General features: G+C 46.2%; 1 protein-coding gene across 1 annotated transcript; it reads left to right on the top strand.

Annotated features, from left to right (window-relative positions):
• Positions 1–3,994: 3,994 nt before the first annotated feature.
• Pttg1 (PTTG1 regulator of sister chromatid separation, securin) lies at positions 3,995–10,666 on the top strand. The gene is made up of 6 exons (XM_059269258.1): positions 3,995–4,118; positions 4,723–4,821; positions 5,988–6,166; positions 8,118–8,250; positions 9,524–9,682; positions 10,533–10,666. Exons 2-6 carry the CDS (start codon positions 4,734–4,736, stop codon positions 10,610–10,612), a joined length of 639 nt encoding a protein of 212 aa, XP_059125241.1. The 5' UTR covers positions 3,995–4,118; positions 4,723–4,733; the 3' UTR covers positions 10,613–10,666.
• Positions 10,667–11,041: the final 375 nt, after the last annotated feature.

Genomic DNA, 11,041 nt, shown 5'->3' with positions numbered 1-11,041 from the left:
GTTTAGCAGCTGTAGGAGTCACAAGAATTACCTTGAAGGGTCACTGAATTGTATAGTCTTTGGATCGTGTTCATTTCAGTGTATTTTTTTTTGCAATGCTTTTTATAAGAAAGTTTTAAAAAATCTGGGAAGAGAAGAACCTGATCCCTGATGTGTATTGGAGGTGGACAATTATTGTCACATGGCTGAGGTAATGAACAGTCTGCGTAGCTCCATAGGACAGACCTTAGGTGACATAAAAGGGGAGTTAACAGGCTATCTGGAACAGTTGATGGGTTGGATAAAAGACCTGGTGTTAGAACTGGCCTTCCATACATTAGTTCAAATGGAGAAATTGAAAGAGGCTTTTTAGGAAGAGCCCTGAGCCTGAGAAGAGCTAGAGGCAGTAATCTTACCCAGTCGAGATGAAGTTCCTGTGACATCTTAGTAAGAATAGTTTTTAAAGACCGGTTGGTACGCTCCACCTTTCCTGAGGACTGAGGATGGTATGGGATATGAAAATGCCAAGGAATGTTAAGAGCCTTAGCTAGTGTCTGAGAAATCTGAGAGGTGAACTCTGGGCCATTGTCAGACTGAAGAGAAGCAGGAACCCCAAACCGAGGAATATTTCTCGGAGAAGGAGGTCTGCAACTGTCTGAGCCCGCTTATTAGAAACCGGATATGCCTCCACTGAATTTGAAAATGAGTCTACCATCACGAGGAGATATTTAACTTTCCTGACAGTGGGCATATGGATAAAATCGAGCTGCCAGTCAGTCCCTGGAAGGGAACCTGTAGCCTGGTGGGTGGGAAAAGGCTGACTCCTGTACTCAGTATTGGGATCTGTTTTTTGGCAGATCTCACAAGAGGCAGTAATAGTTCTTAAGAACTGTAAGTCCTCAGAGGTGGGCTGCAGGTGAGCTTTTACGAATTGAGACAGAGCAAGATTATTAGGATGAAAGAGTTGCTGTAGATAGGAAAGAATTTGTCTAGTGTCTGGAGTTCCCTGTGAGGGTGTAGGCTGTACTGTATGAATTCCCTGTGGTGGGTGAGGTGAGACTTGGCCCTGGAGGGCCGCTGTTCTGGCTGCCTGGTCAGTCTGGTTGTTTCTCCTAGAGATGATGGAGCTATCGGTCTGATGAGACCGGCAGTGGACAATTCCTAAAGCCTTGGGGAGGTGGGAAGCCTCCAGCATGGCCATTATTTGGCCTGAGTTAGATATTGATCCCCCTTTTGCTGTGAGAAGACCACGCTCCCTCCAAATAGCAGTGTGGGACAGGAGGATATGAAAAGCATATTTGGAGTCTGTGTAAACATTTAGAGATTGTCCCTGTGCCAATTGGAAGGCATGGGTGAGAGCTATCAGCTCAGCCTGCTGGTTAGTGGTGTGTGTGGGTAATGCCTGTGCCTCTACTGTCTCAGTATCTGACACTATGGCATAACCTGCTTTATGGGTCCCTTCATATAAGAAGGAGCTGCCATCTGTGTACCAGGTATAAGTAGCCTGAGGCAATGTGCCCTCCTGTATGTGTGAAGGGTGAGGTAGCAGCTCTTCTAAAGTTTCAGTGCAGGAATGAGAAGGAGAATAGTCAGCGTTAGGTTGAGGAAGGAGTCTTGAAATACTAAGAGGTGGACAAGTCCGGAAAGTAAGTGTGGCATCCTCTAGTAATGCCACCTGGAGAGAAAGAACCCGGGAAGGAGGTAAAGTTTGTAGGCCTTTATAAGTTAAGATATGGGACAGATTATGGTGAGAGAAAACAGTAATGGATGACCCAAAACTTAGCTTCTTTGATTCCCGAATAAGGAGCTCTGCAGCTGCTAAGGCACGGATGCAAGGTGCCCAGCCCTGACTGGTAAGGTCTAGCTTCTTTGACAGATAGGCTACAGGTGCAAAGGAGGGTCCCAGCTGATGCCCTAGAGTTCCCAGGGCAAATCCCTCCTTCTCTGCTACATAGAGGGAGAAGGGACGGGTTAAGTCTGGGAGATGGAGCGCTGGGGCCTGAAGAAGGGCCTGTCGGAGCTTTTGGAAAGGTTTAGTGACAGGATGGAGGAGGGGCTCATGTGACTAGCCCTGAGCTGCCTCGTATAAGGGGCGAGCAAGGAGAGAAAAAGATGGAACCCAGGACCGTACAAAGCCAGCTATTCCTAGGAAAGACAGAATCTCCTGTTTAGTAGAAGGGACTGTAAGAGACTGGATTAGACGCTTCCTGTCTACAGTAATAGCCTTGTGAGTTGGAGTAATGGATAGACCCAAATAGGTGACCTGGGGACTTGACAGCTGAACTTTAGAAGGAGATACCCTCTAACCCTGGCTGGATAAGAAATTTAGGAGAGCAGAGGTGTTAGTTTGGCTAACCTGTAAGGACGGGCTACACAGTAAAATATCATCTACATACTGTATTAGTTTAGAGCCAGGGAGAGACAGAGAAAACAGGTCAGGGGCCAGAGCCTGACCAAATAGGTGTGGACTGTCACTGAATCCCTGCGGCAGAACAGTCCAGGTCAGCTGTGTGGACCGGTGAGGCCTGAGCACTTGTCTGTCCTTTTCTCTCATCTTAATAAAACTCTTGTTAGTGGAGTCTGTCGTGTTTTGTGACATTTCCTCGGAGGGTAAGAGTGCTGCTAAATAACTAACACCCACCACTCACACATCAATTGTCTCTTGCGGCTCTCTGTAGGGCGGAGGACTTTGCAGGCTCTCACTACCATTTTAAAAAGAATCTGAGTACCCAGCAGCAAAGAATGGGTGAAAATCCTAGGACGTATATCCCACTATCATGGAACTTTAGAATGTTCTTAGGAATATACAACACTGCTGACATTGGAATGGGCCCATCAAGCAGACTAAGGAACTTTTCTACTAATTAAATGTAATCAAACATTCATAGGAAAAAAGGGAGTAGGGAAAGTCTCCAATGATATTAATAATGCTTATTTCAACGAGAAGGGCTAGGTTCTCAAACGATTTCCATTTGTCTTCAAACCTGCCGAATTTCCACAATACTTAAAAATCAGCAGAAATCACTACTACTCAGGAGGCACAGACAGGCAGATCTCTGGTCTACATAGTGAGTTCCAGGGCAAGCAGGGTCCTCTGCAAGAGCAGCAAATGCTCTTAACTGCTGAGCCATCTCTCCAGTCTCGGTGACTGTTTTGATGGGTGCTGACTCAAACCATCTTCTCAGTAGTTGAGTGCCTCTGACTTTGACTTTAAGATTTTACATCTGAATAAACCTCTTGGCTTCTCTAGTGCACATGTGTCCTGGATGAAGCTTGGTCTCTACGGTTACTTACCCTTTTTAGCCTTTCCCAAATGCTAATATCTAATGTGTATTAGCATTTAGGCGTATGTACTGGCCTGCCCTTAGGGTCCTGACAGGAAATACCTCAGCTGCAGCCACTAAGAGCACCTCCTGTCTGTATTCGTTTCCTTATAAAAGACGGGCTTTTGCCCACCTTTCTCTTCTCCTTCCTCGTCCCCAGGGACGGATCCCTGCGCCCTTCTCTGCCCCTTTTCTCTCCTCTCTTAATAAACTTCCTACATGGACCCTATTGTATGGTGTGACTCCTTCCCGCCGTTTTAAAATACAACATGTATGCCTGTCCCTTGGAGGATCCACTCTGGCTACTCTGATCCCAGTATCCCTGGGCTAGTGGGTTCCAGGCAAACCTGAGCGGCATATCTCAAAAAAGCCAAAAACATAAAAGTAAGCCTGGAATGGTGGCATAGTCAGTAATCCCAGCTGTTAGGAGACAGGAAACAGGATCAGGAGTTCAAGGTCATCATCCACCATCCACTACATAGCTAGTTCAAGGACAGCCTGGGTCACATGAAACTCTGTTACAAAAAAAAAAAAATACTTTAAAGTTTAAGGAAACGACGATTTTGTTACTGTCCTGTGCCTCCTCGAAGGTCCACGCTGTGGATAACAGAAAGCCTATCAGGAGTTTTGGACAATGTAGGATCCTAGTTTTTTAATTCCTGGGAGAGAGGCGCGGGACGGGGGCGGTGGCTGAAAACTTCGGCTGCTCTCATTGGTTCTCAGACTCCAGGCCCCGCCTCCTCTCGGATGGACCAATTGAGGCGCGAGTTGTGTTTTAAACCGCGGTGTGCGGGGTCGTTGGTGGAGCAGTCTTGGGTGAGTTTAGCGGTTAGGATGTTGCGGGTGAGCTTGGGGTGGCGGGGGGCTGACCGGAGGCCGAAGCAGGGTCGGGATCTGAGCCTCACTCGGTCCCGCATCCCTGGGTGCTGTTGGCGGGCTCGACCCGCGACGACGCTGTTTTTCCTTTTCCTTCTTCCCTGCCTCCCTCTTAGGGTCTCAAGCAGCCAGGCTGATCTCGAACTTGTTGTGTACGCGAGACCAACCTTGAACTTCTGAACCTCCTTCCTCCTCCTCCTCCTCCTCCTCCTCCTCCTCCTCCTCCTCCTCCTCCTCCTCCTCCTCCTCCTCCTCCTCCTCCTCCTCCTCCCCCTCCTCCTCCTCCCCCCTATAACTCAGATTACAGCCTGGGCATAGTTTTGTTGGGTGCCAGCTTCAACTGCCTTTCTTGTAGGAGTTTGGTATTTCTGACCCTGGCTTGAAGATTTCAGATCTGGATGAAGCCTGTTGGCTTCTCCATCTTAATTCTATTATTATTATTATTTTTTGGTGCACATGTACCCTCAAATTTCGGTCTCGGTTGCCACTTAGCTCTTCCTGCCTTCCCCAATGCCAGTATCTGATGTGTAGTTCTCTCCTCTAGAGTAATCCAGGATGGCTACTCTGATCTTTGTTGACAAGGATAACGAAGAACCAGGCAGCCGTTTGGCATCTAAGGATGGGCTGAAGCTGGGGTCTGGTGGTAAGCCTTGGTCTGTCTTCAAATATACAGGAGTGGCGGGTGGGTTACGAGTGGAACCCCTAGCCTTAGTGTCCTTTGTGGTTGATTAGAGTCAGGCTTGATACATTTTCATGCTTATTATCGTTTTAATTTTAGAAAAGGTGTCATGTAGTTCAGACTGGCCTTTAATTCCCTACGTTACCTAGATGATCTTGAACTTCTGAGCCTTCTGCCCCCCCCCCCCCCCCCTTCCCAGTGCAGTGATTACAGGTGTGGGCCGCAGTGCCTGGTTTGTGCAATGCTGGGGATGGAACTCGGGGCTTCTCAAATGCTAGGCAAGCATTCTACCTATTAAGCTAAGTCCACTGGCTCTATTTTTTGAAGCAGAGCCTCCCTGTGCTGCTTTAACTGGTCTGGAACTTGCTATATAGATCAGGCTGGCATTGAACTCAGAGATCCACTTGCCTCTGCTGCCTCCCCAAGTGCTAGAATTAAAGGCACATGCCAGTGCCTGGCTTCATGTTTTTTGTTTGTTTTTTCTTTCTTTTTTGGTTTTTCGAGACATGGTTTCCCTGTGTAGCTTTGCGCCTTTCCCGGAACTCACTTGGTAGCCCAGGCTGGCCCCGAACTCACAGAGATCCACCTGCCTCTGCCTCCCAAGTGCTGGGATTAAAGGCGTGCGCTACCACTGCCTGGCTATGTTTTTTGTTTTTTGAGACAGGGTTTCTCTGTAACAGTTGTGGCTGTCTTGGAACTTGATTTGTAGACCAGGCTGGCCTCGAACTCACCTGAGATCCACCTTCCTCTTGTCTCCTGAGTGCTGGCATCAAAAGTGTGCTCCACCACACCCAGCTGTCAGCCTATTGTCTTAAAGAGGTTATTTAACAGTGTGCTAAAACATTGCCCAAAAAAAGCAGTATGGATTTGTGGGTGAGAATTGGGTCAAGTTGATGAGGTGTTTATTTGGTCTAATCTTTAAGAACACCGTATACGTTACCTTTGTTTGTGTATGCATGGGGGCACACACGTTCCGTGGTGTGCCTGTGGAGGTCAGAGGACAACCTGTGAGAGTCGGTTCCCCTTACACTATGTGGGGTCTGGGGGCTGAACTCAGGTGGTTAGCTTTGGCAGCTTTACCCACTGAGCCCTTGATATTCTTATGATTATACTTTTTTTTTTTTCAACAGTCAAGGCCTTAGATGGGAAGTTGCAGGTTTCAAAGCCACAAGGTGGCAAAGTGTTCAATGCTCCAGCCCTGCCTAAAGCCAGCAGAAAGGCTTTGGGAACGGTCAACAGAGCTACAGAAAAGCCAGTGAAGACTAATAGACCCCTCAAACAAAAACAGCCAACTTTGACGGTGAAAAAGGTGAGTAAATGATATGAAGATGATGTACTTTGCACTTAAAAAAAAAAAAAAGTTGATTATTTTCATTCGTGTGGGCTTCAATGTACATGAATTCTGCATGTGTGGGGGCACCCTAGGAGGGCAGAAGAGAGGGCGCTGGGTCCTTTGGAACTGGAGCTGTAGGCAGTTGTGAGCTGACTTAGATAGGTACTAGGAACCGAATCCAGCTTCTTTGGAAAAGCAGCAGCAAGTGCTTGTAGCAGGAATCTTAAAGAGTCTTATTAATAAACTCAGACCTGAGGCCAGTTATTGGGGTGAATGCTGGAAGATCAGAGAAGCAGGACAAGCCACAGCTACCTCACCTTGCCAATTCCTCAGCTGATCCTGTTTCCTCAGACTGGAAGCCTCTGAGTCCTCATCCAGAATGAATCTCAGCTGAACTGCTGCTAGAAGCCTGAAAGCTTAACCAGCCAAATGTTTCTAGTTTCTGGTCTTCACGCCTTCTATATCTTTCTGTTTTTGCCATCACTCCCTGGGATTAAAGGCTCACTTCTTGGGATTAAAGGCGTGTGTCACCATGCCTGGCTGTTTCCAATGTGGCCTTGAACTCACAGAGATCCAGAGGGATTTCTACCTCTGGAATGCTAGGATTAAAGGTGTGAGTGCCATCATTTTCTAGCCTTTGTATCTATCTACTGGCTGTTCTGTCTCTGACCCCAGATAAGTTTATTAGGGTGCACACTATTTTGGGGAACACAATACCACCACAAGTGCTCTTAATCACTGAGCCATCTCAAGCCCCACTGTGGCACTTTTGATGCCTAAAAAAGGACTTCGTACTTGGCTTTCTTCCATGTAGGAGATGGCTCGAGGTCCATAAACAAATGAGCAGAGGAGAGGTATGCTGCACTACTTCAGGTTGCTCAGTATCTTGAGATTGTAACTCTTAGAAGTAGCTAGTGCTGGTTTTGCCTCAGCTGTCCTTAACTAGTACCCGGAAGCAGCTGGTTAGATGCCACTTAGCAGATGTGTGAAGTACTTAGCTGGGTCTGATAGACACCTGCAACCCTCACGCTTGGGGAAGCTGAAGCTGGAGGGTGGGCTGGTTGAAGGCCAGCCTGAGCTAGCCCCCTCCACCCCCCCAGTTCTGGCCGACGCATAGATGAGGTAAGATCCAGAGCGCCCAGGCTTCTGTTTTGGCCTACTGCTATTGATTGCCTCCCTGGTATTATTCTTCAGATGTTTTTATGTTTTCCTCCTCCTTAATCCCATATATTTAAGGAAAACAAACTTGTTAATATTAGCCAAGCAAATCATTCAGGTAACAGTGACGGAACAATCATACTTTTATAAGGTAAAAATGACTCCCAGGATTAGCTACTATTCTGGGGTGCCTCAAGCCTATCTTCTCTACTGTTGGGTTTGAACAGCCGAGCTAATTAGCCTCAAATTAACCCTGCTCAGTGTTCTTGGAAATACATGTGGATAGGTGCTAAAATTTCTGGCTTAACTTGAAAAACAATAGTCTTAGTTTTGTGTATGGTTGTTTGCCTGTGTAGTATGTAAGTGTACCATGTGCCTGAGGAGGACTTTAAAGGGACATCATCCGTCGAACTGGAGTTACAGACAGCTGTGACCGCCCTGTGGGTGCTGGGAATGGAACTTGGGTCCTCTGTAAGAGGAGCAAGTACTCTTAACCACTGAGTCCTCTCTCCAGCCCCTTAGCTTGTGTGTTTGAGTGTATGTGGAGGGCAGGGTCTGCACATGGGATGGCATGTATGTCGACGTCGGAGAACTGCTAGGAGTCAGTTCTCTCCTTATCTTCTGACTGAATCATGAAAACCAAGAACTGTCACATGGAATTGACAAATTGTAAAGTGTGGCCTCATCATTTGAAGAGGCCCTCCAACCTCATGTTACCATGTAGGTGGCAAGACTTCTAACGGGTGCTTTTTCTCTTGGGTTTTTCTAGATCACTGAGAAGGTTGCTAAGACACAAGGCTCTGTCCCTATCTCCGAGAAGGTTGCTAAGACACAGGGCTCTGTTCCTGCTTCTGATGACACTTACCCAGAAATAGAGAAGTTCTTCCCCTTCAATCCTCTAGGTAAGGTCTTTGGTATGGCGGAAACGCTCTCAGCTGGAGATTCTCACTGTAATGCCCTGTGACTGTGATGTGTAGCGCAGACTCTGAAACTGTCTGGACCTGGGTTACAGACTTGTTCAGGTGGAGTCACTTGCCAGGGTATCACCTACGGTCAGAGGGAGAATGGGAGCAAAGATGTTGGGGGAAATCAGAAGCTCAAGGTCATCATTGTGTAAGTTCAGGGCCAGCCTGGTCTACACAGCGAGTTCCAGGATAGCCAGGGATACATAAACAGACCTGTCTCAAATAAGTGTATTGTTTGATATCACCTCTGATGTCATTAGAAAGGGTCAAGGATAGCTTTCTTTAGTCCCAGACAGAAGCAGACTGATCTGAGTTCGAGGCCAGCCAGGGCTGTGTAGAGAGACTCCGTCTCAAACAAAAAGAAAAGGGCAAGTCTAAAGTAATGCAAGAGAAAATTTCAAATTAACGTCATGCTAACTATTGCAGGTGAGTGTTCCACAGTTCTAAACTTTTTATGTTTCTGAGTTCTGTCATTGGTGACAAAATTTTCCTTGAAGTGTGATAGACTTCCCTCATTCCTTGAGAGGTTATTAGACAAATACACTCTCTTTTCAGATGAAAAGTGTCTTCCAGGAAAAAATCCTGGCTTGACTTACAACTCAGATCATTGCGAATCCCTTTTCTGTGACCTCACTGCGGGCATATTTTCTTCTGGTGTGCAGTTCTCAGGTTATTACTGAATCTCTGACAGGGAATGGGACCTTGCTTTGTAGCTCAGGGTGACTTCAAACTCATGGTGATGCTCCTGCGTCAGCCTTCCAAGTGCTGGGATTATAGTCTTGTGCTACCCGCCATACTTGAAACACACAGTTTATTAAAGAGACTTCAAGAGCTGTTACAATTATACTTTTTGTTTGTTTTTTTCGAGACAAGGTTTCTCTGTGTAGTTGTGGTGCCTGTACTGGATCTCACTCTGTAGACCAGGCTGTCCTTGAACTCACAGAGATCTGCTTGGCTCTGTCTCCCGAGTGCTGGGACTAGAGGCGTGTGCCACCACCGCCTGGCACAATTACACTTTTTGCTGAGTATGGTAAAAGTAATATTTACCTTAAGACAGTAATTTAATTATTTAACTGGCTATTATTAAATTGGCTCTATTTTTTGAATTACGAGTAGCGGTGAAGAATATTTTGACTTAATGTACTTCACTGCTGTTACCTTGACTGGGCTGAAGGAGCATGGCCCTGATGCTTGCTTTCCTTTGTGACAGATTTTGAGAGTTTTGACCTGCCTGAGGAGCACCAGATTGCACATCTCCCCTTGAATGGAGTGCCTCTCATGATCCTGAATGAGGAGAGCGGGCTTGAGAAGCTGCTGCACCTGGACCCCCCTTCGCCTCTGAAGACACCCTTTCTACCATGGGAATCTAGTAAGTGAGCAGTGTCCTCGAAAAGCTGTGAGCAACTTGTTACATGACACTTGATTGCCGTGGGGACAGAGTTGTACATGTGAGCCTGTGTGCAGCTTCTGTCCTTGGGACTACTAGGGCAGAATTTCAGAGTAAGAAGAACTTTCCTCAGCCATTAATGTTTTAATCACAAATGAAGTAATTCTGGAATCTGGTCAGCCTTTAGTTATAGCAGAAGATGAAATTTAACATACAGCTTCTTAGGCGATGAGTTGACATCTGTGGTAACCATGATGGGTTGAGCAATCCAGGTTCCATCCATGGCTACCAGGACCAGGACACCTGTGCTGCAGCGTAGACCTTACTGTCCCAAAGCTTAAGGTCTTAGCTGGAACTGGCGGTCAGAAGACATCATCAGACCATGTGCTCTGATGACGTGGGTGGTCAGTCCTATTTTAGGACTTAGACTTTCCTGATGCTTGAAAGAACAAGTGGGTTCACATACTTTTAAGACCTACTTCTTATTTATTTATTTAGTTTTATTTTTTTGGTTTTTCGAGACAGGGTTTCTCTGTGTAGCTTTGCGCCTTTCCTGGATCTCGCACTCTGTAGACCAGGCTGGCCTCGAACTCAAAGAGATCCACCTGCCTCTGCCTCCCGAGTGCTGGGATTAAAGGCGTGCGCCACCACCGCCTGGCAAGACCTACTTCTTGACGGTCAGTTCTGAGACCACCGCCACGTTTAAGACATCTGCATGTTGTATGAGAGTCGTTAGGTAAATGAATCTAGGATGGAAGTAGCAGCTAGTGTTTGTTATGGATAACGGCTACAGGATCTGCAGAACTCTAATGAGAAATTCCTTTCCCTCCAGATCCGTTGCAATCTCCTTCCAGCATTCTTTCCACCCTGGATGTCGAACTGCCGCCTGTTTGTTACGATGCAGATATTTAAACTTACTCCTTTATAGTTTATGTATATTGTATTAATAAAGCATTTGTGCGTGTATGTGTATGGGTGACGTGAATTCTTACTAACTCATTGGTATTTCTTGGCATTAGAAGGTACCACTGTTTTCATTTGAAAGTATAACCTTCACTATTGCCTTTTTGTGGCTATTGACTAGTGACAGTTATTAGATCTCTTAATTAGAAGAGTCACTTCTAGCTCATTAAGTATTTATTGTTACACATTCTTTATCACCAGTTCTATTTAGTTCTAATGCCTTTAGTATTCAGTAACCAGAATCTGAAAGGCTCTAACTCTTCTGAGAACATCACTCCCCTCCAATAGGAATTGGTTGTTTATCCATTAGTGGACATAAGTATTTGATAAGCATTAATGCATTTAACATCTAAGTCTATAATATTTAGCTGGCACCTT

This window comes from Peromyscus eremicus, chromosome 8a, assembly GCF_949786415.1.
Source record: "Peromyscus eremicus chromosome 8a, PerEre_H2_v1, whole genome shotgun sequence".
NCBI lineage: Eukaryota > Metazoa > Chordata > Mammalia > Rodentia > Cricetidae > Peromyscus > Peromyscus eremicus.
This window is presented reverse-complemented; position numbering and strand designations above follow the sequence as displayed.

Coding starts and splice junctions, on each gene's coding strand:
- Pttg1 (XM_059269258.1), top strand. CDS start 4,734: ATGGCTACTCTGATCTTTGTTGACAAGGATAACGAAGAACCAGGCAGC. Junction 4,822..5,987: donor GCTGAAGCTGGGGTCTGGTG/GTAAGCCTTGGT, acceptor TTTTTTCAACAG/TCAAGGCCTTAGATGGGAAG. Junction 9,683..10,532: donor CTTTCTACCATGGGAATCTA/GTAAGTGAGCAG, acceptor CTTTCCCTCCAG/ATCCGTTGCAATCTCCTTCC.